Source organism: Diospyros lotus, chromosome 5, assembly GCF_014633365.1.
Source record: "Diospyros lotus cultivar Yz01 chromosome 5, ASM1463336v1, whole genome shotgun sequence".
Taxonomy (NCBI): domain Eukaryota; kingdom Viridiplantae; phylum Streptophyta; class Magnoliopsida; order Ericales; family Ebenaceae; genus Diospyros; species Diospyros lotus.
Window position 1 is genome coordinate 9,330,365 of NC_068342.1, and position 27,154 is coordinate 9,357,518.

The 27,154-nt window shown below is 38.0% G+C and overlaps 1 protein-coding gene across 2 annotated transcripts in view; it reads right to left on the minus strand.

Moving 5' to 3' along the window:
• LOC127801501 (chromo domain protein LHP1) overlaps positions 1-27,154 on the minus strand; it is a 53,973-nt gene that overhangs the window by 12,658 nt on the left and 14,161 nt on the right. The window contains exons 5-6 of one of the 2 annotated variants that reach the window (XM_052336707.1): positions 6,012-6,072; positions 5,083-5,538 (exon numbers count right to left, since the gene is read on the minus strand). In XM_052336707.1, coding sequence (XP_052192667.1) covers positions 5,488-5,538; positions 6,012-6,072 — 112 coding nt within the window. In that variant the 3' untranslated portion in view covers positions 5,083-5,487. Of the gene's footprint in view, positions 1-5,082; positions 5,539-6,011; positions 6,073-27,154 lie in introns of those variants that run through there. The other variant, XM_052336708.1, reaches the window with a different exon arrangement.

Sequence of the window (27,154 nt, forward strand, 5' to 3'; positions counted from 1 at the left end):
CCTTAAGTACCAAAGCACCATATCCAAAATATTTATTTAAATAATCATCAAAACCTATTTTTTCATGATTTTCTTCCCTTTTTTCTCTAATTGTTTTCTCTAGTATTTCAAAATAAATGCCTAGGTCAATATTTTTCCAAATATTTTTAAATAAAAATTCTTAAAATTAAATTTTGAAAATATTAAAAAAAATCAAAAAAACCTGATTAGCCACGCGTCTGCACGCGTTAGGGCGAGTGGCTACGCGTGAAGGCTGGAGCATGAGCTTCACGCGCCGATCATCTTCTTCAGCACCGGTACACCGACGATGCTCAACTCCTAAATTGGCCAATTCCTCACCCTTAGTCGATGCAGATAGTGTGCTTGGGTGCCTGAAAGAAGCACCGGAGATGCCTCAACCGGAGCTTCAAACTCTTACCCTGACCACTTGTTTTTGCTTTCTGGCGACTCCTCAAAACCCTATCAAACGCACACGAAAACCCTCCATTTTTTTCCAGTATTGATCCTCACTAACACGAGAACAAAAACCCTCTATCATTAGTCTCGATTCACCCCTAATCATGCCCGATTTCAAGCTTAAATTCTGAAATTTTTCAACCACCATGGATCCCTTTTTATACATAAAATCAAGTCACAAAATGACTAATTTCTCATAACCCAATACCACTAATGTCTCCCCTTACCTTATATCCATCCAAAGCCTTACGAAAGGAACCCCAAATGTTCGATTTAAGTGGCCAACTTTTCAGCCACTTTTGACCGAAAAGTTTAGCCATTTTCGACCATGCCAAGGCCGATTGTCGGCCAAGATCAGTCTTAGGGCCTTGCCCCGAGGTCCCTTGCCACTTTCTAAGGCCTCTCATGGCCGAGTTCGGTGATGGGATGGAGTTTGGTCGGCCATGGCTTCCAAGCTCTTTTGGAAAATTACATTATCACCCATCTCATTTTTTATTTGCATTTTGGCCCCTTTCCACAAAGCCCCTGGATTTTCCAACATTTTTTATGAGACCCTTATTTTCTAAATTTCTCGTTTGACCCCTGAGGTTCCAGGAAACACATCATTTTGACCTCCCTCAAGTAATTTCAAAAATTACACTTTGACCCGAACTTATGCTTTGCTTGCAAAAACCCCTTTGTTTTACCTCGAAACCCCTTGAGGGTTGTTTATCAAGCCCAATTTGACTCTATTAAGGGTTTCGTTGACTTTTCGAAAGTCTCCTACGACGATTCGATTTTTCAGTCTGATTCGAAACTATACCGAAAATCGTTTCAAATATAACTCCTCTCGACACTAAAAATTTTATTTTAATATGCTTGCTACGGGTATTTCTTTCCTTTAAAACATGTGCATCCGGGTTACTCCCTTCTATCGATTCGGTTATTCTGTACACTTAAACTATCTCCTAGATTCCATTATCGCTACCAAATGTGCTATATTTCATGAAATAATTATATATTTATTCATTTTTTACTCGGGACATTACACTAAGCAACATATCAGTGTACTCCTTCACAGTTTCTGACTCCTTCATTCTTTGCATTTCAAACTCTCTGATCTAGTTTAACACTTGCATATTCTTTGCTCGTTCATTATCTTGATATTCTTCTTTGAGATATATAATACCAAATGGCTTTTGTTGAAGGCAAGTTCATGATTTTTGTGAAAATATTGGGAGAAACTGCAATATACAAGTCATGGCTTTAGCCTTCCTTGTCTTCCTCTCATTGTGAATCTTTATTTAGTTCACAGTTGGATTGGCTGGCAAATCAGCAACTACGTAATCTTCCTCAATTGTTTCCCAAAGATCATGTGTCTTGAGATGGACTTTCATTTTAATAACCCATACCTGATAGTTGTCGTCACCAAATATCGGTGATATCGACATTCCGTGACTTGATTCTGCTTCCATCTTTGCAGATTGTTGGCTTGAATTTGAGTGTTTGTGAATATGTTTTTTTGGTTTCTCTCAACTCACAAGTACCTCAAGATATACGCTCTGATACAATTTGTTAGTATTTTATGGACTTCTTAAATCTATATTTTATTGATAATCAAAGCACTTATTTAAAACAGAAAAAAATTTAAAAAGTGCAACAAAATTTGCTGCACGTTACATAACAAAGACTTCCTAAAAAATAGTTGAAAACTAAATCAAGTCAAACAGAACTTTGACAACTTCAATTCCATGTCAATAGCTCTTGAGACATGTCATTCATCAATTTCATCAGCAGCCCACAGGAAATAATACAGAATGAAGAAGAGCACAACAAAAAATAATGTTCCCAATCCAAACCCTTCACTATCGTAGTCAGAGCCATCGCCCCGCTGAGCCTGGGAACCGCCAAGGTTCAGCGTCGGGAAGAAGTCGGCGAGGAAATGTATCAGCAGCAACAACACAACCAGAAGAAACAGCATAATGAAGTTGCTGTCACCTTCATCATCTCCCCCAAATAGCTCCATCAGAGGCTCAACAGCTTCAGTCACAGATTGCATGAAGGGGCCGAAGACGACCAGGCTGAGGACCACCACCATTAGAAGGGGAACCAGTGGCGATGGCCCTCTGCTTCTCATCTTCTTTGTTTCCTGGTAATGGTGGAAGAATTTAGGAGAGTAATTTACATACTGTGGTGTTGGTTGGAGGGGGCAGTGACTAAAGCAAGATTGGTGCTTTCACTTCGGACATACTGCTGAGTTGTTGATCCATAGCAACAACTTTAAGCCCAAACAAAACCAACTTTGTTAAAATAATTGTAATGTCTATGAGTTGTTTTCTGAGCATTTGAACTCTTGTGCTTGTGGTTTATTTGGGTTTGGAATAATCTTGTTTTTACGAAACTGTAATGGCGACCTTATCCATATATTTAAAGAAGACTTGAACATAGAGAATGCAGGAAATTGTCACAAATCTGTGTCAAGAAAAGGAAAGTTTGTCCCGAATTGAATTGAATAAAAAATCATGATTGCATTCTAAGGGGAAATCCAAAGCTGGGATTGAATGCAATTATGCAACATGAACTAACCCCTTACAGTATTTTCATAAAGTTTACAGATTTTGATTACCACATGCATGCCCATGTACATGTTTACGATACTCAATAATATATTAGAAAAATATGGCATACAAACACGTAGGGTTTTGGGATCTAAAAGTGAAAGTGACTGATTTATTTACTTTGTAAATAAAAGTTTTACAGTGCCACGCATTATTGTAAGAGTTATAACTGATATTACAACTAAAACTTAAGAATTAAAATGATTTTTCTAAATATAGTATAGAGAGATTTTTAGAAATATCAAAAATTATGTTCTCATATCGATATTGCAAAATCACAAAGAAGAGAAGTCATATCTATAGATATTGGATTATTTTTTAATTACTTCATATAAAAAATCTAACTATTTGGCAATTTCCAATCCCCACACATTCTTTTCTACAAGGCAGCAAATCTTTCAGGTATTCATCATCTACTAAGTTGTGGATTTTGCCTAAATCCACGTGGTGGATGAATCAGAGATATAATAAAACGAAATCTCTAAATATAATGTAAGATGTTATAAATAAAAAGAGACACAATGATGTAATAAAAAAATATTTTATTTATAAATAAATATGTTGAAGTATAATTAGTTTATCAAAAATACTATTTCAGCTTATTATCTTTAATTTTTTTACATCATACTTTGTAAATTACGGATGTATATGTATTAATTTTAAGTTACAATCTCTTGTCTAGCACATGATGTAGTGAGGGGAAAAAAAATTGAAGTGTATCAATAAGGCAAGACTGTTGGCTATTGCCTGCTACCTCCTTCATGAGACATTTTTGTTTTCTAAATCATATGTATCATATACAAAAACTTATTATATATTTCAATCGTCTAAAACTCTAAACCAACACGAATGATAGTGTTGTTATGTAACAAAATGGGACTCTAAAATGAGATTAAAAGCAATATACGATCACCACCACAAGAATAACATTATAGAAAAAGATTCAAATCGACTACCAACTTTTTCAATTAGGACAATTAAGTCTAAAATGAAGTTATACCCCAAATAAAGTCAAATCTTTTATTTAATGGCCAAACAATTCTAATTTTTGCCTGCTCCCATGCATGACTCACGCACCTTGAATGCAGTGCATAAGAAGGGAAGAAAAAACCTTGTCAACCTATTTGTCAAAAGAGTCAAACCATTTTTAGCCTTAGAGCATAAACAATTGATCGCTCTTGTGAACTGTTGATAGGGCATCTTTACACTTTGTAATTTGTGTAAATTTAAAAAATGTCGACCACTATTGTAACATGTTGAAAATTTTTCAAAATTGTTAACTTATTTGATAAAATAATCGATCGTTTACATGAAACTGTCGAGATAATGCAAAATATTTAGACTGAATTTTAAAAAAAACAACCATTTTTCTAAAGATGTAAAAAGTTTTCCTTAAACCATAAAATTCTCGATTGAATCATTCAACCGAATTGAAAAATTACCACAACTTCTACCCTATTTCAAGCAAAACCAACGATCACAAATATAATCCATGAACACAATAAACAGAAAACCAATACATAAACTCTCCGCCTATATTTGTTACATTAATCTCTTTCACACCACAATGAGAATACTTAACACACCTCTTGTGGTCGAAGTCAGACAAATTGTTATTGTAGCATCGTCTTGATGCAATGAAAAAATTTCAACCCAATCTCGCCAATAAGTCTATCAATTATATGACCTTCAATTTTGGTTGGAAGATGAGAGAAGTTTAAACTTTAGTTTTGGATGAAAGATAAGAAATTTAGGACTTTTCTTTTCCTTATCTTTTTTTTTTTTTCTTAAGGTTAGCAACATGTGCAAGCCATGCACAAAAACAGGTAAAAAATTAGATTTATTTAACCTGAAAATAAAAGATCTGATTTTATTTAGCCCATAACTTAATTTTGGACTCAATTGACCTAAATGAAAAAGTTGAAGGGTAATTTGAACCTTTGAAACACCTAGATAACCTGAACTATGGAAGCATCTTAAACATGATCCTTTATATTGACAACCCTGAATCATGAATGCTTGAGAGAACTAAAACAGACGATCCAGCCCTGTATTTTTAGATATTACTGCAGAACAAATGGAAGAAAACTGGGAATATGACAACACCTAGCCTAGAGGGAAACAAATGGTCACCATCATGTCTGTGTTAAAGACACCATTTTCATGTGAGATTGCCCAAATAATACCATCAAAAAGTAGGTCAATAAGCCTGGCATTCATACTCATACAGAAGAGGGGAGGGGGGGCTGAAGACAAATAAACAAGAGTTTTCTGCTGTACAAGTCAGCACTGTGCTATCTAACGCCTGGCCAAACTGCATCGGTTAACCTGTACTACTAGCATCCAGCTACAAACTACAACACTAAATGTGAAAGAAGCCACAGATAGCCTGATTTCAGCATCCACATATTCTCGTTCATAATGGTCTCTGTGCTCATGGCGCAGCGTTGTTGTAGCGGAGATGTTGCTCATAGAAGTTGATCAACTGATACCATAGAGAAGAAATGGTTACAAAGAAAACCTCATTACTGAGAACATATGCGAGGAGTATCAACTGTCAGACAATTAATACAAAGAGAATAAACATAACAAGTGGGACTAAGAAAGAAAAGCCCCCAGCCCATGGAGGCACTTGCGAAAGGCCTTCGAATTCCAGATGAGATCGGGCTGAGTGGGCAATACTCCAACAGAATCCCAACAGTATAACATTCCAAACAGACTGGTTAGCACTAGTCTTTTTTCTTTTCTTTTTTTTGTCACCTGACAAACCACCTAATAAGTAGTCACATTCCGAAAAATAATAATAATAACCCCCCCCCCTCTTTTTTCTTTTTCCTTGGGCAGGATGGCCACAATACTAATCTTGTAGGATTACTAAAAAATCAGAAAACAAATTGACTAAACTCCAAGAATAATTATGAAGAAGAAAGAAATAAACTAGCCAGGATAAGTAGTTACCAGAAGTGGATAGTTAGCCTTCAGATATTTATTATCCACCATCACTTCTTTCCCATCCGACCTATAAAATATTAACACTGATTATAGTGCCATTTAACCAAATAAATGACTACACATTATTGTCCATAAGATCATGAAAAATCACCAGGCACAATGGATTAATATTACAGTGAAACAGCATTATTCAAATAGCTAACAAGCAGTCAACATTCCCTGATTGATACTGAAATTAGTAAACTTGGTGATTGATAAATGTTCATTAGCCAGGTTACTTTCAAAGCACTAAATTAACAGCATCGCTTCTAAAGGTTTTTGAGTTTTCAGGTTTTACTAAGAAAAGGATATACTATTATTGTTAATTATTACAATTTGGAAACAACCACATAGACAGAGACACGCAGTTTTAGGAGATGAAAATAAGATTGACAAGATATGATACAAAGCAATAACAAGAATATCAACAACTCAATAGCAAGTGGGCCACCAAAATTTTGTTCTCCTGACCATGCTTCAAACTAAAAGTTCTGGAAGAAAAGGAAAATAAATGTTCTTATGTGCATGTAAAAAGGGTATGCACATAAGTTATTTCCTTTTTTTTCATTTTCCTTTTTCATTGAAAAATCCTAATTCCAAACAGAGGGTAAATGCCCAGTGCTAAAATAAGTTATCAAAATATAAGAATAAAGTCATTAAGAGAGCTAAAAAAAAGGCTAGCACATGAATGAGCACTTAATGTTCTCTGGCATAAAAGAATATAAGTAAAGCTTTAGTACAAGCACCAAGTCTGTTATGTACTTGATGAAATAAGAAAAGAAAGAACGTACATATAAACTCCCATGTTTGGACCAAAAATCAGATAGGTGTAATCCAACTAATTTACACAAAATTCTTAGCAAAAAAAAGAAAGAAAAAAAGAAAGAAACACAAAATTTGGTGCATAAGCATTATATTCCTAGATGAATATATAAAACTTACAAAGTCAACACAACCAACCAAATATGTATAACTTGATTTTAAAGGCAGTCAAATGTCTAAAGGCTAGTAAACTAAAATGCAAAACATGAGATTCTTAACCTTGACATGAGTATCCTGTGTCCTGACAAACCTCAGCACACACCAATTTTTTTCTAACATTAAGTGTTTAGTCATGCACTTCAACGAGTATAACTTATTGCCATAAATAATTTTGCAGCAAGCAATTACCAGTACAGTTCTTAGTCTCCAACACTTAAGAGGATATTATGATATATACATAAGGGATTCCAACCCTCTATGGTTTGGGTTTTTTTCCACAGAGACCCACCATTATTTTTGTCCTTGAAGGTCTCTGTGATATACCTTTTTGGCTCAGACACCTTCTCTGTTAATCTTAAGCCCAAACTAATTAAAGTCAAATTAAATTGAATTTACAAAAGAATAATAATAATAATAATAATAATAATAATAATAATAATAATAATAATAATAATAATAATAATAATAATAAATCCAAGAATAGAACAGTGATGGATCTAGGACCACTGGAACCGTTCTGATGGTTCCAGCCAAAAAATAAAAAAAAAAGCTGAAAAAATTGCCCCTTGCATCAATAATAGAATATGTATGATATTCTCCTTCAACCATATGAGATCTTCAATATTCTCACTATCTTATCGTTTTGCAACCAAATAAGGATACTAGATTGAACAATAACTCACCGCAACAAATCAAACAGAAACAACCAGTTACAGATGATTATGGTGAAAACTTTGTTGTTTCGCTGATGGAGGTAGACAACCAGTAGAAGACATATCGCCTGAATGGACCAGATTGGAAGTGAGTTTTTGTCACCTGAAAAGATGCTTCTAGAAAGAAGAAGATTTTGATGGAGGAGGTGATGCACGACCAGATTGCTACCAAGCAGGAGACTCCCAAGTCTTGCTGGAAATTATTCTTCCTCAAAGAACAAGCCATGATGAAACATTGTGTTGGAGAAGATAATAAAATCACTTACCAGTAACAGAGGAGAAAGCAGATATGAAATGGAAGCATGGCTGGTTCCCTTGTCGATATTCTGTTCTGTTATTTTTTTGCTTCATTTTGGTTAAATTTAATTAATTTGATTTTAACTGATGCCTATGTGCTTAAAACTAACAAATGAGGTCTCTGAGCAAAAAGGAAAAATCACAAAGACCTCCAAAGACAAAAATAAACCACAAAAGGTCTTCATGCAAATGACCCAAACTGCAAGGGTTCTATGGTCAATTTACCATACATATAGATAAGTACATGTTCTGTGGCCATCAAGGTAAGAAACTAAAAAAACAGTTTGTTCAACTAAGCATGAAGTTTGAATAACAAATTTGGATTGCAACATCACAATCCTAAATCCACTATATGGGGGTGGCTACATGAATTCTGTCAAAAGTGGCTGAAAAATCAATCTCATTCCCCTTGTAGGGTTGCATGAATATATATACAAAATGTTCTACCACAATAGACAGTTTCCTAATCTAGATTTGAAAATATATACAATCTAGGATACAACTAGAACATATAATCAAGATATGATCTTCTAGGAGGTTTAGCACAAAAATATATAAAGATAGATCAAGCATATCAATCCCAAAATATAGACAAGAGTTCGTGGTAGTTTCCAACACACCCCCTCAAAATTGTGAGTGAATATCGTGCATTCCAATCTTGCTTAGTAATCTTTGACACACAGCTCCTGATAGACCTTTTTGTTAAGATATCTACAAGTTGATCACCCGTAGGTATAAATGGGGTGCAAATCAGTCCACTATCTAGTTTCTCTTTAATGAAGTGCTTATCCACTTCAACATGTTTTGTTCGGTCATGTTGAATTGGATTGTGAGCTATGCTAATAGCTGATTTATTGTCATAGTAAAATCTCATAGGTGCTGTCCACTTGATCTTTAGGTCATCCAATAGTATCTTAATCCATAGTAATTCACAAATTCCTAAGGCCATTGACCTGAACTCTACTTCAGCATTTGACCTAGCCACAACATTTTTCTTATTACTTCTCCAAATCACAAGATTACCTCCTAAGAATGTGCAATATCCTAATGTAGACCTTCTATCAACCACGGACCCTGTATAATCTACATCTGTATAGGTTTCAAGAGACAGCTCTTTCCCCCTTCTGAATAGTACACCATTTTCGGGAGTCCACATTAAATAATGCAAGATCCCGTATACTGCTTTTAAGTGAGTTTCCTTAGGGCTGTGCATGAACTGATTGACTACACTCACTACATAAGCAATATCTGGCCGAGTATATGCTAGATAAATGAGTCTCCCCACTAGCCTCTAATAGAACCTTTGTCTACCACCATCCTCTGGGACCTCTCCTAACCGACGATTAGGCTCAATAGGTGTGTCAACAGCCTTGCTTCCCAACATCACAATTTATGTCAATAGATCAAGTATGTATGTCTGTTGGGAAATAAAAATTTCTTCCATAGAATAAGCCACTTTTATTCCCAAAAAAAGTACTTCAATATGCCCAATTCTTTTATTTCAAACTCCTTGACAAGACATCCTCCCAATGTTTCCATTCCTTCCATATCATTACCGATTACAATCATTGTTATTAAACTCGCGAGTCAACTCGTATAAGTTTACAAGTCACGTAACTTTAAACAAGTCAACTTGCCCATAAACTCAGATTTTCATAGAATTGGAGTTGACTCGCGATTTAATATTGTAAACTTAGTACACTCAGTGGTAAACTCAACAAACTTTAAACAAGTGATAGCAAAGCCCCCCAACTTTATTCCCCATACGAGCTACCAAATCTGCCGGACTGCCCCATTAACTTCCAATATAAGGGTTGCTCACTCTTATGGTCTTCCTTGTCTATTTAATGAAATCATATTCTCCTAAATTAATCAGTTTCCAGTCCACATGAAGTTAGATGTTTAACAATTTATGTTATTTTTATTTATATTAGGTTAAAATTGACTTATGAGAATTTACATTATATATAAATTAATGTTTGAAATTTTGATTATGGATGAATGATGACAAATGATGGACTTAAGATTTAGAAATTTTATATTATTTAGTATTTTTGAAATTCACAAAAAGTTCAATAAAAGATGACACAACAATTAGCATCCGTGGTGAGCTTTTGGATGGACACAAGGTTTGCAAAAAGTGAAGCGACATGAAGAACATTTTTAAGGGTGAGATGCCTATTTATAAAGACATCTCCTTGGCAAACCACAGTGGTTAATGATCCATCTCCCATAGTTATTTTTCTTGAGCTAGAACATGGTGTACAAGATATGAATCGGTGTGAAGAACATGTCATATGGTCTGTAGCTCCAAAGTCAAGAATGGGTATTTGGAAGGGTTCTATCTAAAGCATGAAAGGTAAGAGAAGATGAAGATACACCAATGAACACTAGAGTGTATGCACTTGTCCCAAGTTCCTTTTCCAATGACTCCAACATATTCCTCGGCTTCTCAATCTCTTCCTGATTGAGCTCCATTGCATCTATCTGATCTAGAGCTTTTCCTTTAGTAGGTTGATGGCCACTGGCCATAAACACCTATCCTTGGCTCTTTGATTGTCCACTCTTGGGTGGCTTACCATGGAGTTTCCAACACTTCTCTATGGTATGTCGGGGCTTCTTGCAATAGGTGCACCACAGTGAGTCCCTATTGGTCATCTTGGACAAGTCTGACACCTTCCTTTCCTCTTTAGGCAATTTATCCAGGCTAGAACCCAAGGTTATGAGGGTTGAGCTATCTATAGGAGAAGCATAAAGCATCACTCCTTTCTGTCCTCCCTTTACACACACAATGGAGATTGCCTCATTTAAAAAGGGCAGATCTTTCTTTCCAAGGATCTAGACTCTCACTGCATCACACTTCAAGTTTAGTAAACCTGCAAGAAAGTCATAAGTTCTTTCTTTTTCGACAAACATTTTTTGTAAAGCCGCATCTTCGCTGCATTTCATCTGAATGCATTGGTAGTGATCCAACTCTTGCCACAATGTTTGCAAGAGATTTGCATACTCAATGATGGACCGAGAGCCTTGCTTGGTGCCTACTACTTTGGTCTTGATCTCATAGATCTTAGCAGCATCGTGTACTTTGAAGTAAGTGAGCTTCACAGCATCCCAAATCTCCTTAGTAGTCTTAACAAACATAACTATGTCACTAATCGCTGGCAGCATGGAGTTCCAAAGCTAGGACATGACAAAAGAGTCCTCTTCATCCCAAGCTACATACGTAAGATCATCCTCCTTAGGCCCGATTCCAAGTAGGTGATTTAGCTTCCCTCTACCCTTCAAAAACATTCAGATCAACTGAGACCACTTCAAGTAATTCCTTCCATTCAGTTTGTAGGCTGCTTGAATGTTTTGTAACCCCCCCCCCCCCCACAGAGGATTGCTTCCATTTAGCCAGTTCCATTTGTTTCATCTGGGTGTCGTCTGCCATCAGAAGTGAGATCATGATTGAGATCGTCGGCCAAGGACCTTGCTCTGATCAACTCTCCTAAAGATCGAACAACAATCGCCTAGGGTTACAAAGTTAATTCTCTACGGTCGCCTTCCTGAATCGCGACTGCAACAACCAAAGTCTGTCAGTTCTATCGCGTTAATAAAGTACGACGAAATCACAGTCAAAACTTGCTTGGCTTGCTTCTCCTTCAATTTTGAACAAGAATGAGCAAAATTTGTTGTTATGAATTGATTAAAGATCGCCTAACTCTGCTAGCTGTCGAGATCGCTGAATCGCCTAGCTCTGCTCCCTGAGGACCGCTTGCTCGGTTTCGATCTGTCTCTTCTATCTTCAAGTCAATTCGAAATTCACACCGAGAACCATTAGAAATTAACAGTCAAGGAACAACAACTTAGATATCAATTTGTCACATACCTAGGGTTTCAATAGGAAATTGGAAGAATCCGAGAGAAAACAGAAGGTAGGGAATAACTAGAAGAAACAAGGGAGATATCAGAAGAATAACGGAAGATATTCAAAAAAAACAACAAACGAGGGAGGGATTAGAGAGAAATGAGAAGGAAATCAAGAGAGAGAATTCCTACAGGGAAATGACTGAATTCAATTATCAATTCAAATATGACAATCTCTAGGTGATACAGCTTATTTATAGGTTGTTCCAACCTATCTAACTGAAAGGTACAACTATTCTCAGCAACCTAGAGTATAATATAGTAAATGCATGTAAACTAACTACTATTATAATGAACAATTATAGCCTTGGGATCCTTAGGGTCTTGACACTATACTTTGGTAAAGGTAATGTTTCACGCATCTATGATGTCAATAAGGAGTTTTTTTTTTTTTCTGTAAATATCTATACGGAGTTTTATCGGGCAAAAAAACAAGATAGGACTCTTAAAAAATATTTTATGCCTCCTTGATTTCTCTTCTAATTTACTCTATGTTAGCAAACTTACTCGTATCCTTAACTGTTGTGTCTCATTTTTTCCTACTCGTTGTGTCTTTCAAGATCTTATGACAAAGAAGATTATTAGTCATGGGTATGAATCCGAGGACCTGTATCTTCTTGACGCTACTTCTACACCATCAGTCCCACAACCAGTCGCTTGCTCCAGTGTCCTCTCCCCTCTTGATCTCCATTATCGTCTAGGACACCCTTATCAACTTTGAAGAAGTTGTCTCCCCATTTTCCTCCTCATCTCATTTAAAATGTGAGTCATGTCAGTTTGCTAAAAATCACCGTATGTCTTATTTCCCTAGCAACAAATAATCTTCAAATAAAAATTAAGGGGTAGAAAGGAATGGAATGGAGAAGGACAGACAAACCAAATGTGGAGGGAAATTGCTAATATCCTGAGAAGCACGGCAAAGGTAGCCCTTGGAGAGACAAATGGTAGAGCCCCAAACCTTAAGGAGTTTTAGTGGTGAAATGAAGAGATACAATTGAAAATTATAAATAAGAAAACTTGGTATAAGGCTATATATCAATGCAGCAATGAAAAATACCAAAAAAAATTATAAAGCCAAAAATGCAGCAAAAAGAGCTGTTAATAAAGGAATGTCAAAAGTATACGAGAATCTATATAAACGACTTGATACAAAAGAAAGAGAAAGGAATATATATAAATTAGCTAAAGCAAAAGAAAGAAAAACAGAGTATCTAAACCAAATGAAATGCATAAAAGATGAAAACCAAAATGCTTTAGTGAATGAAGGAGCGATTAAAGAGAGATGAAAGGAGTTGTCATGTCCCTAGGAAGATTAAAAAGGTAATACTATGATAGGGATATAATAAAGGGGTAATATTGTTATATGCTTATATTAGTTTGTTAGGAGATATTTGATTGTTTGTTAGGAGCACATGGATACTGTTAGAAATTAGTTAAAGAGCTACCTATGCCTATAAAAATGCCCATTGTAAAAAGAGATGATTATGCTTGAATTGATTAATGAAACTCTCATTTTCCTCTCTAAATTTCTCTTCATTCTCCCTCTCATTTCACTTAACTTTCTCCCTAATTTTGTTCAATCTCCCCCCTCATTTCTTCTCTGTTCTTCCCCAAATTCCTTCCAATTCCTTCTAAGACCCTAGCTAAATCCTAAGGTCATGACAAATGATATCAGAGCAGTCAATCCTTGGATGTGGATTTGATTCCAATTGAAGGTGAATTTCAGTGACGAGCTAGCCAGACGAATTCCGATTGGGTCGGGGCTATTGCTTCTAGACGTGGGTAATTTCCAAGGAAAGACTCACGGTGATGAAATCTGGTGAGTACGAAGGTGGTTGATCCATTACGTTAGGTGGTTTTGATCCGCAATTCAGTTGTAGATTAGAGACACTATTGTTCGATTTTTGAAGATGAAGCCGTCTCTTGAATCTCGAAATTGATTCCGACGCACGAGGAGGTGAGTGTCGGCTCAGATCTGAAGGAGTGACTTCAGCTAAGACTATGGTGGTTGAGTCTAAGGACAGTATCTAGCTAGTGATTCTCATATCCGACCGTGATAGAGGAGGTGACCAAAGGTCGACACTAATGGCCAGGAGGTGGCGACTGGTGCAGGAGTTCCAAGCGATCGCGGTCTGATCAGGCAAGGAAGTGGGTGTTGCAGCTGAGTTAATTGCAGTAGGTCTGGCGATTGTGCAGCGAGTTCCTCACAGTGGTGCAATGGGTGTCGCAGCCATTTTCAACGATCGGTGATTGGGCAGAACCAAAGGAAGGATCGGAGGTGATTCCAGCAGTCTGAGCGAACGGATTGAACACCTCCAATAGGAAATATCGCCCAATCGAGATTGGAAGGAGTTCCATTGACTCTCGACTGCAAATCTCGGTAATTCTTGCTCGTAACTGACGTGCAAAGTGGGTCAAGCGATTTCTGGCTTAAATCTGACAGTGTATCGACTGCATCAGAGTCGATCAGCATAGAAGATGAATTCCGTTGGGCGATTCTGAATTGGAAGGTGATTGAGTGGCGACCGGTGCAAGGAAGGCACTATCAGACTTGAAATTGAAAGGTGATAGAGATTGGGTCAAACGTGAAATGGGAGTCATAGCCCGTAGGGACGGTGATTGGGTTGGCGACTTCCCTGGGCAGTTAACGTGAAGCGATTGTCGTCTGTGAAGCTAGGCTCTCTTGTTCGAATCTTGAGAGGGGACACAGGTAGTAGCTTCGAAGCTGGAATTTCGACAATCGGAATAGATAGCAAGCAAGTCAGGACAATTGGTAGCTTTAGGCGACTCTAGAACCTGCAATTTGCCACCTCTTGGATCAGCTTCAGAGGTGACTGTTAGAGGTACATACTGAAGAGAAGTGAGGGATTTAGGATGTCCAAAACTCATGTTTATTGGCCTTCGAGTTGTCCTGCTCGTAAGAAGTTTGCTAGGGGCAGTAGTGCAAGCACAAGGACATTGGAGTCTCAATCGCAGCAGAAGGGTGCTGCATTTTTAGGGGGACAAACTAATCGTGAGGCCATTGGTAGCAGTGAGCCCTAAATTGCAACAAAAGAATGTTTCATTTTCAACTGGAATGGAGCCTTAATGGCAGCCAAAGAATGCTGCATTTTCAGTTGACAGTAACAAGGATAAGCAGCAGTGTAACTGGAAGAATCAAACATGGGGAAAGAAGTTTGAGAATGAGTCTAGCCGAAGGGACAAAGGAACAAGTAGTGGGATTCATGAAGAGTGCAAGAAATTTGGTCATATGTTCCACGAGAAGCTATAGGAGTTTGCAATGATACTAATCGAGAACTATCATTACAACTTTCCCATTGAATACTTCGATAATTATCGCAGGAGTTTTAACAAGGAGGAATTCCTTAAAGTGGAGCAGCTGAAGGAGGACAGCCTTACTGAAAGTAAATCCTTAGTGTACTCCAACTACCAGCAAGTAAAAGTATTTCCATTGGAGGAGGGCCCTACTGAGGATATGAAAGTGTCTAAACATACTACTCCCTTGGTCTTGGCTATGGAGAAGGCTGAGGAGTACATGGAAGAAAAGACTGGGGAGGAGAAAGTGGAGGATGACACTCAATCAATTAGCAGTCTCTCAAGCATTGCTACTAGTGCTGAGACTCCTGATGCCATTGATCTCCTGAAGCAGCAAGAGAAGAAGCCAGAAAAGCCACTTTACCAAGTACTTGAGGAGAAGGAACAAGGGATTGCATCGAGCACCTAGCTTGGAACATCTCACATGCATGTCATTGGCACGGGCACACAAGACAAAGCAAAGGTAACATTGCAGCAAGAAGAGTTGGAGGATGGGGTTGTAGGGCTGATGACACATTTGGAACCATTTTTAATGGCACTAACGAAGAGGCGAATGGCTGAAATTGGTGTGGCAGCAGGACATAATGATGTTGTTGCTAAAGAGAAAGAAAAGAGAAGGCAAAAGAAAAGGAAAAAACAAGATAAAAAGAAGAAAAAACGAAGAAGAAACTACTGAGTGAAGATGGGCATTGGAAAAAGACGCAACGGCTAGGTAGTAATAAGTTTCTTGGGGACAAGAAACATTTCAAGGGGGGGAAATTATCATGTCCCTAGGAGGATTAGATGGGTAACATTGTGATAGGGATATAATAAAGGGGTAATATTGTAATATGCTTATATTAGTTTGTTAGGAGATATTTGGTTGTTTGTTAGGAGCATATGGGTGCTAATAGAAATTAGTTAAGGAGCTACCTATGCTTATAAAAAGGTCAATTGTAAGAGGAGATGATTACGCTTGAATTGATTAATGAAACTCTCATTTTCCTCTCTAAATTTCTCTCCATTCTCCCTCTCATTTCTCCTAACTTTCTCCCTAATTTTGTTCAATCTCCCCCTTTATTTCTTCTCTGCTCTTCCCCAAATTCCTTCCAATTCCTTCTAAGACCCTAGCTAAATCCTAGGGTCAAGATAGGAGTATTTCACAAAATTATTCAATGATGGTGGGGACACAAGAGTTAGGTCGAGACATCTTAGTAACTCTGAAGAGAACGAGACCTATACATTTTATCAACGCATAAGCTCAAAATAAATAAGGCAAACATTAAAAAAGATGAAAAATCATAAGACGGTGGGACCGGATAATATATCAATAGAAGTATGGAAATACATGGGAGAAGAGGGCATCTCCTGGCTAACAAAATTATTTAACGAGATTCTTAAATCAAAAAATATGTCAAATGAGTGGAGGAATAGTACTTTGGTTCCTATATACAAAAACAAAAGAGATGTTCAAAACTGTGAAAATTACAGAGGAATTAAGTTAATAAGCCATACCATGAAACTCTGGGAGATATTAATAGAGCAGAGACTTAGAAAAGAAACAGACCTCTCAGAAAATCAGTTTGGTTTCATGCCTGGTAGGTCAACAATTGAAGCTATATACCTACTAAGACGCCTAATAGAAAAGTATCGGGATCATCAGAAGGACCTGCATATGGTGTTTATAGATCTAGAAAATGTCTATGGTAGGGTCCCTAGAGAAGTATTATGGAGGGTTTTAGAGAAAAAAAGAGTTTGAATAGCCTATATATAAGCTCTTAAAGACATGCATCACGATGCAGAGACAATGGTCAGAATATGCGGAGGGGATACTGAATTGTTTAAAATTACAATTGGATTGCATCAAAGTTCTGCACTAAATCCATATTTATTTGCTTTAGTAATTGATGAACTCACTAAACACATTCAGACATATGTGCCATGGTGTATGCTATTTGCAGATGACATAGTGTTGGTGAATGAAACCAAAGAAGGAGTGAATACTAAGCTTGAGTTGTGGAGAAACAATTTAGAATCTAAGGGATTTAAATTAAGTAGAAGGAAAACATAATATATGAAATGTAAATTTAGTAAGAATGTAAGAGTGAAGGATGTTATAATAAAATTGGAAGATCAAATCATACAGAGAAAAGATCATTTTCGATATTTGGGATCAGTGATTTAAAAAGATGGAGAAATTTACGAGGATGTCACGCATAAAATTAAAGCAGGTTGGCCAAAATAAAGAAATGCATTGGGGGTGTTATGTGATGGTAAAATCCCATTAAAACTGAAAGAAAAATTCTATAGAACAACTATAAGACTAGTTTTGTTGTATGACTCAGAATGTTGGGCAGTCAAATACCAGCATGAGCAAAAAACGAACGTAACGGACATGAGGATGCTAAGATGGATGTGTGGCCGGCCATACAAGAAAAAATAAAATTAGAAATGAGGTTATTCGTAATAAGGTATGAGTAGTGCCAATCAAAGAGAAGATGAGAGAGACTAGACTAAGATGGTTTGGTTATGTGAGAAGAAGACCAAGACACGCTCATGTGAGAAAAGTTGATGAAATGGAACAATTAGTCAAAAAAAGAGGTAGAGGTAGACCCTATAAGACTTTGGTAGAGACATTAAAATTTGATATGAAATGTATGGGCCTAAATAAAGATATGACAAAAGAGAGAAATACATGAAAGTCTAAAATTCATATAGCCAACCCACATAATGGGATAAAGGTTGGATATATTGTTGTTGTCGTCGTCTTATTTCCCTAGCATTAATAAGCACACTTTGTCTCCTTTTATGTTAATCCATTCTAATGTTTAGGGTCCATGGCCAAAACCTTCTAAGTCTGGATATCAGTATTTTGTAACCTTTGTTGACGATTACCTACCACATGGCTTTATTTAATGAAATCTCGCTCTAGATTATTCTCTATATTTTCTTCCTTCCTCGTTGAGATTTGAACAAATAAGAAACTTAGGTAGGAAGACTCTAAGTGAAACGGGAGGTGAACAAAATGAATTATTTTTCACACTTGTATTTGATCTCCTACGAGATATATAAACATGAGCAAACCTTAGTTTGCTCCTCAAATATAGGAATTCAAAAACAAATTTAAAATACAGTACAACAGATATTGTTGAGACTTGGATCTGATTTCTCACACAATTAAACCCTCTCTCACACCCAAATACTAACCTGATAGAGATAGAAACAAAAGAAATGTAAAACAGAACACAATAACAAGCAAAATCAGTAAAAGAACAAGAAGTCTTATCCTGGTTCGGGCAAGAAGTTGCCCTACATCCAGACTACTAGATGATGCCGACAGAATCCACTATCAAAGAAACAAGAATACAGCTCTTCCTCTCTGATCTCTTCCTCACACACACTTAGGCTAATAATCAATAGCCTCTCTCAAGAAAACAAGGATCGAGCACTAGCTCTCTCTCAATTCTTCAACTCCTATGTGTGAATACAATAGAAGGATTCTATCATCCCCTCAACAGAACCTATCCGCCACTATTTATAAAAGATAGAGGGGGTTACAACTTAAGGACTAAAAAGCAATAAAAGGAAATACAAGGCTTAATCGAAAATAACCTAAGAGATATTTCCGTTATATTCTAAACACATAAAACATAAGAATAAAAACATTTCCTAACTAACAAATCTGCCCTTTACAGAAACTAACAGCTATACTAATACAAATTCTAACAAATATGATAAGATTTAAACTTGAAAGGAAGTTTTCTCCTATCTTTATGGAACTACTTTATCTGTAGCTTTAAGTCCTTTCTTTATCTCCTCAATTGTCTTTAATTTCAAACTCTTCTCCTTATCATCTTGTCTATTTTATCATATTCCAATCTGCTCTTATCGTTATTCGGCCGGAATTCTTCTTCTCATTCCCAACTTGCCTTTAATTAATTCAAACACTTGTTTAGTCATGGCCTTGGTAAGAATATCAGCTTCTTGTGAACTAGTAGGGATATAAGTAAGGTTGACTCCACCATCTTCAATTTCTTGTTGAATGAAATGTTGATCAATTCTTAAATGTTTCATCCAGTCATGTTGAACTGGATTATTCACAATACTTATGGCTAATTTGTTATCGCCATATAGCCTTGTAGTGATAGTTATAGGTATGCAAGTCTTCCATTAACTTCCCAAGCCAAATTATCTCACATATACCTTGAGTTATAGCTCGGTACTCTACCTCGGCACTATTTTAAGCTACCACACTTTATATCTTGCTTCTCTATGTAACAAGATTGCCCCATAACTTAGTACAATAGCCGGATGTAGATCTGTTATCCTTAATAGATCCAACCCAATCAGCATCTACAAAACCCTTTATCCCTCGATCTTCATTTTTCCTAAACAACAGCCCCTTCCTAGGAGTTCCTTTAAGGTATCTCAAAATATAACAAGCAGCATTAAGGTGTTTGCTAGTGGGTGAATGCATAAAATGGCTCACTACACTCACTGCATATGCTATGTCAGGTCGTGTAAAAAATAAGTAGATCAATTTGCCTACTAACCTTTGTTATCTTCCTTTGTCTACTAGATTTCTTGTGCCATCATATTTAGTCTTCCAGTTTGGTTCCACTAGTGTGCTAGTTGGCTTACAGCCAAGCTTGCTCGTTTCCTTCAGTAGATCCAATGTGTATTTCCTCTAGGAGATAAAAATGTCACGACCCTAGGATTTAGCTAGGGTCTAGAAAGGAATTGGGAAGGATTCGGGAGGGAGATATACAACAGAAATCAAAAGAAATGAGAGAGAATTAGAAAGAATGAGAGGGGGAAAGTATGGAGGGAAAATATAAATTCACTATGTTATTTCAGCATACCTTTCTCTACATACTATGGCCTATTTATAGGTTGTTCAACTAGAAATAGAGTCTAGGAACAACACCATGTGCACTACAACAGAACTAATAGCATTTCCTAACCAACAATGTAACCAATTACAGCTTTAACCCTAAAATACCCCAAGGGTCGTGACAATTCCCCCTCCTTGAAAGGTTTCTTGTCCCCAAGAAACTTATTACAACCTACCCGATGTTACTTCATCCAATGCCTCTCTTTACCAATTGGTTTCTTCTTCGTCTTTTCTTGTTCTTCTCTAGTATTTCTCTTTGTTGTTGCTTTCTCTTTTCCTCTTTCTCAACAATAACAATATTATGACCTGCTGCAACACCAATCTCAACCAGACTTCTTCCTAATTGCCATTAAAAATGGTTTTGAATGAGCTGCCAATCTTGCAACCCTATCTTTTCCCATCGTAGAGATAATTGCAAACCTCTTTACATGCAGAAATCTGTACAATTCTTCTGGCTGCAATGTCACCTTTGTCTTGTCTTGTGTGCCCATGCCAATGACATTTGTATGAGATGTTCCAAGCAAGTTGCCCGGTACAATCCTCTCTTCTTCCACCTCCTCTTCTTCCTCTTCTTCTTCCTCCAGATCACCCCAACGTTTGGTCTTATTAACTGATACTTCCTCATAGTTGGGCTAGTCTTATCGCAGAACCCTAGAAACATCACTATCGAGCAGACTACCATATTCATCAGCAAGAGGTTTGCCCCAACCTCCTACTTGCTGATTGGTGAAGTATACCCTAGGCACACTTTCAGCAAGTATTTCCTCCTGTAGAACCTTAGTCTCTTCTTCAACAACTGCCTTTTCTTTCTTGTCGTTCAGAATTGCCTTATTCAGCTCAGGTTTTTCCTCATTCTTTGTAGCTACTATTCCCATTGTTATGACCTTGTCAATCTCATACTCCGCCTCAGCTAAATGTACATCATCTTCCTTTTCCACTGCTACTTTATCAACTTCTTGCACTACCTGATTAGTAGTCTTAGAAGCTCCATTAATAGCATAGGTATTGGTCCTTTCTCCAAACTGGTTACACAAGTCGATCACAAACTGTGGCCAGCTCAACTCCACCCTACCGTGGCTCCAATTCTTAAACCAAGCATCTGTAACGTCATCTAAATAAACTGCAGCCATGTGCACTTTCTCCCTTTCAGCTACTCGGTATTGGTAGAACACCCTCTCGCACCTCCTAATCCACCATTTAGGTCTATCTCTTTCAAACGCTGGAATCACCATCTGCAGTGCTGGGGATGTGGAAGGGCTTCCTCCAACTCTTCAGACCACATCTCCCTCCTCTGCCTCCAACCTCTCCCCTGCTTCCATAGCATCATTAGGCCCTTGCCGAGATCTTGGCATCGTTAGAATTAGCAACGATGAAGCCTTGGGAGTGAAATTTGTCGAAAGACTGGCATTAGGTTGTTGAACTAACCTGCTAAAGGCTACATGTAACTGCTGGCTGATTTGCTAGCTTAATCCAGCAATTTCCTCCTGGAGTCCGCTAAAGGCTCGATCCAAATGGGTCACACACTCCGATCGATAGCAACTTGCCTCCACTTGGAGCTGCTTGACACCAATTACTAGATTGTTTGTCTCGGTTTCCAATCGTTTCATTCCCATCCCCTCTGCCATGGCCAATTACCAGGTTGCCCAATCAGATTCTCCTCACCGAAGTGGCAGCCACCGCAATGCACCTAGATCTGAATCTCAACGCCTCAAATCTGAGTCCTCTCCTTAGATCGCCTGAATAGCTTGGCCTTGCTTGCTGCCAAAACTCACCACACCAGCCAACCACCTGCCTCTAATTTCCGATAAAAATAAATTGCTTGGTGATAGACCCAGCCCTCGCCTTCAATTAGGAACCTCTTACGATTGGGACAAGAGAGGCCGAAAGTCACGAAGTTGCTCCGTTGCAGTCCTATGAGGAATCGACTTGAATAACACCTCTCGTGTTACTTACTGCAATCCTTTCTCTTATTCTCCATCCAATTCCGAGCCTCAACCACATGCAGCAAGTTTGCCGAAATCAAAGTGATTCAAGGATCACCTCCGTCTCGCTCATTCACCGACCTCTGCTTAGGATTCCCCTGAATTCTTGAATCGACCACTGTCTCCAGAATTCCCGGAATTTGCTACTCTTGATTTGCCTCCTAATTCCACTTGATATCCCGTTGGAATTCTTTCGGCCTGCGTTGTCTTCACTCCTGGGCTGAAGTTGTTTTGTTCGGCTTCGCTTTTCAAATCCGAACTTGCTTTACTCAACTACGCCTTCCAATCCGTGTTCAATTCTGCCTTGCAACTGTTCGTCGGGGTTGGATTGCCTAGCCCGCTCAATTTTGGTTCATCTCTTCTACTTTCGAGTCGACTTCTCCAAATTGACAACATGAGAATCGCCGCTAGTGGAAATCCGCTTCTGGACAATTTCCGATCTCAAGGGCCTAAGGCTTTGCTTCTCATCACGACTTCCTTCTCGTTGGATTCGGTGCCTTCTTCTCTCACTCGATCACCGTCCAAGGCCTAGAGAACCACTAACTTTGCTGCAATCTTCTTGGAGTCACTATCGCCACCCAATCACCGACCAAAGCTCCGTAACCACCAAAATTCGTTACCTCTGCCTTGGCTCAAAATCGCAGCACTTCGCTTCCAGATTACAGCTCTCGACTGAATCAAGTCAAAGATCACCTGGCCACAATTTGCCCTTCCACCTTGAGCAAGACTTACCGAAATTTGCAGCCGGACGTCCTCCTCTTGCTTCGCCTTCCAAGATCGACCGATAGTTGCTTGCTCGCTTGGTTACAATCGACCCTTGGTTCCTTCGGAATCGGATCGGAAATGTTGGCCAATTTGATCTGTTGAAGCTCCTCGAGAGTTCGACTATATCACTGGCAATTCACGACTAAGGATTGATCAGCCTTCTTTGCCTTCGGTTCCGAGCCAACACTCACCTCCTCGTGTCTCGGAATCAAATTCCGAGATTCAACCGGAAGTCGAAATTGCCTAGCCAAGTCGCCTTCAAATCCCGAACTAGAATTACAGCCAATAGTCGATCAAAATTCACCAGTGGATCTCGATTTGGATCAATCCTTGTTTCCTTCCTACTTAGATCTGAAATGCAGACAAAATCGTTGCTCGAACTCGCCTGAACTACTGGTTCCATAATCGCCTCTGCCTCGTCTTCGCGTCTAGATTGATTGAAATCACAACCGAGGAACAACGGCTCTGATACCAAATGTCATGACCCTAGGATTTAGCTAGGGTCTAGGAAGGAATTGGGAAGGATTCGGGAGGGAAATGGAGAAGAATTGGAGGGAGATATACAGCAGAAATCATAAGAAATGAGAGAGAATTAGGAAGAATGAGATGGAGAAAGTAAGGAGGGAAAATATGAATTCACTATGTTATTTTCAGCATACCTTTCTCTACATACTATGCCCTATTTATAGGCTGTTCAACTAGAAGTATAAATAGGTTGTTCAACTAGAAGTAGAGTCTAGGAACAACACCATGTGCACTACAACAGAACTAATAGCATTTCTTAACCAACAATGTAACCAATTACAGCTTTAACCCTAAAATACCCCAAGGGTCGTGACAAAATTCCTTCCTTCCTTCTTGCCACTTCCATTCATAGGAAATACCTTAGTTGTCCTAGGTCTTTAACTTCAAATGCTTGTTGTAACTGCCCTTTTAAGTGCCTTTATTTCTTGAATATTATCACCAGTAATAATAATATCATCCACATACACTATTAGAATAGTTTTTCAGCCATCTATTGTATGTTTAGTAAACAATGTATGATCAGCCTACCCCTGCTTATACCCTAACTGGTTTAAAGTTCTACTAAACCGTTTAAACCACATCCTAGGGGATTGCTTAAGTTCATACAAGGACTTCTTCAACCTACAAACTTTTCCTTTCCTGCCTTCTATCTCAAATCCTGGAGGAATTCTTGTGCAGATTTCTACTTCTAAATCACCATTGAGGAATACATTTTAAATGTCCAGTTGGTGTAATTTCCAATCCAAATTAGCTACAAGAGACAGCAAGACATGTATAGAATTTACTTTTTGCAACCGAAGCACAGGTTTCTTCATAATCCAATCCTTGTGTTTAGGTGAAACCTTGGGCCACCAATCTTGCCATGTAGTCTGTAGAAAAATTGTGGTAGTATAATGACAAATATGTTGTAGTAACTCAGATTCCAAGGCACAAAAACTCGTTTTCCTTAAAACTTTGTTTGTCCCAAAATACAATGCACAAAGGATCCAAACGAGCCTCCAAGATACAATGGAATCAAGAATAATGTTTGTTGACGAATGTGCAATTTCCGACAACCCACCCGAGCACACAGAATTAATAACAAACACAAGAAGCTTTGTATTCTAATTCTGCAGTAAAAGAATACAAGGAATTGGTTTTTGTATGAACAAATATTATGAAGTTTTATGTAAGAATGTAGGAGAAGAATAAGGAGAGAGAAACCATATGAATTCTCAAGTGTGTTGATCCAACAACACACCAATCTATTTATAAATAATGTTACAACCCTTCACCAAAGGTACAACCATTCATATGTATTACAATCCTTCACAAAAGGATATAACTAATTCTTATGTGTTACAACCCTTTACCAAAGGTACACCCATTCACCAAAGGTTATAACCACTTAAATTAAATTTAAAACAAGTGAGACACAACCCTTTACTAAAGGTTATAACCATTCATGCGAGTAAATAGAATTTGAAAGATTAGAACCTCTAGTTCCTTGACTTTGATCTCTTCCCAAACAAGCGAAAGGTTACAACTATTCTTTTGAAAATCTCTCCAACATAGTCAAGACTTTTATCAGATTTATATTTAACAGTAAACATCCATTGGCTACCTACCACCTTCTTGTCTTTAGGTAATGTCACAATTTCCCATGTGCCATTTTTTTCCAATGCATTCATTTCCTCCATTATGACAATCCTCCAGTGTGCATTTTGTAATGCACCATGGATATTTGTAGGAATTTGAATATCATCAACCTTTGTAGTAAATGCCCCGAACTGTGAAGACAATCGGGAATATACCAAATGATAAGATATGAGATACTTTGTACATGATCTCACCCCTTTCCTCCAAGCTATTGGAATATCCAAATCATAGGTTTTTGCAATTTCTGTCCTTTGTTCTTCCTCAACAAGTATTGTCATCATCTCAGCTCCTTTAGGTTATAGTCTTCCATCCTTATCAAGTATTGGACCTTCCTCTTAAGGAGATAACTGGCCTTGCTTTGGGTCATAAGTCCTTCGAGAATAAACCTGCGGTGGTGGTTATTAGGAACTTGGACCGGTTGTTCTCCTCCTTGATCTGTTACATAACTAGGAGATGGTAACTGCTTCAGGACAAAACAAAGAATCCCAACCTTGCTCTGCACTAGAGGTCTCCCCCCCTCCCCCCAAGGCAAAGATATGGGAGAATGAAAGTAGTGATCCTCAAAAAAAGAGAAATCACAAGACACAATAAATTTCCTAGTGTTAGGACAATAACACTTGTAGCTTTGTTGTGTTGGGGAGTATCCCACAAACACACACTTCAAGGATTTAGGTTCCAATTTGGAGTGATAATTATGCACAAACGCCAAACAATGAATTAAGCATTCAGATAAGGAGGGGATAGCTACCAAGAAGAGTGCTCAAGGGAGTCTTAAAATTGAGAACTCGGGCAAGAAATCTATTGATGAGATAAGCAACTATAAGGATAGCCTCTCCCCAATAGGAATAGGAACCGAGCTTGTAAACATCAAGGATCGAGTAGTTTCAAGAAGACGTCGATTATTTCTCCCAGCCACTCCATTTTGTTGTGGGTTATAGGGACAAGTACTTTGATGAACAATCTCATTTTCACTCAAGTAGTAATCAAACTCATTTGAGAAGTATTCCCTTCCATTATCCGACCGAAGGATATGGATTGATGTTTGAAAAACATTGCATATTAAAATCTCCTCAATCAATTACAAGATCTTATCTCTCCCAATCTCGATGATTGCAATTTGTTCAACAAGAAGCTTGGCTTTGCTTCCAATGAAGCATGTGACTATGGAGGATTTTCGAATGGTTTGACAACATTGAGCAATAGTGATGGCAAATTCTTGTAGTGTGTTAGAAGTGGCGAGCAACGAAAATGTCATGCTCACTAATTCAATGGTTAAGATGATCGACAATAATAGAGGTTTCCATCTTTCAGGAATCAATGGTTAGGTTGCCTTCCTCAAGTTTGTAACTTTCACCAGTGGCAAAGATGGATGTTTGTAGTGACCCCTGTTCTAGATTTGGCATGGTTACATCTCTCTATTGCTTCTCCAGTGAGTACCAAATGTCATCTCTAACTCAAATAATGGGATTATCTCTAGCAAACTCTTATACCGTTGGTCATCATGGACAATGGTGATGGCTATCGACCATGGTTCCTCCTCCAACCAATGATGGAGACGACAATTGGGATGGGGTTTTGTTGGAGGAGAGAAGGGAGGAGAAACCCATCATTGTGGTGGGATTTCAAGAAAACTGATAAGATTCCAATTAAGTAAAGGAATTCACTACTAGTATTTCAACTCCAGATTACAAGGAAAAATGTAGACAAAGGAAAAGAATGGGCATTCGAGAGGTCCAGAACTCTCCTGTAGAATCTACTCAATTTCTTCACACTTTTCTCCAGATTATAGGCTGTTATTCTCCCTCCATAACCGCATCTGGTTATGCACATGCTGGTTTGTTACACAAACCAACCAAGTTCCAATTCTACCCTTGGTTCACATGCTAGCTATTATGCAAACCCAGTTGTGTTACCATCTTGCCCTTGACTTCTGAAGCGCCTTTGATAGGTCCACTGCACCGGAGGCCTATCATTACTCCCCTCCCCAACTTTCACCTTGTCCTCAAGGTGGAAAGTGGGAAATTGTTGTTGAATTAGGTTGTAGGGCTCCCAAGTAGCTTCCAACAGCGATAACCCCTTCCATTGAATTAGAACATCCAATCCACGTAAATT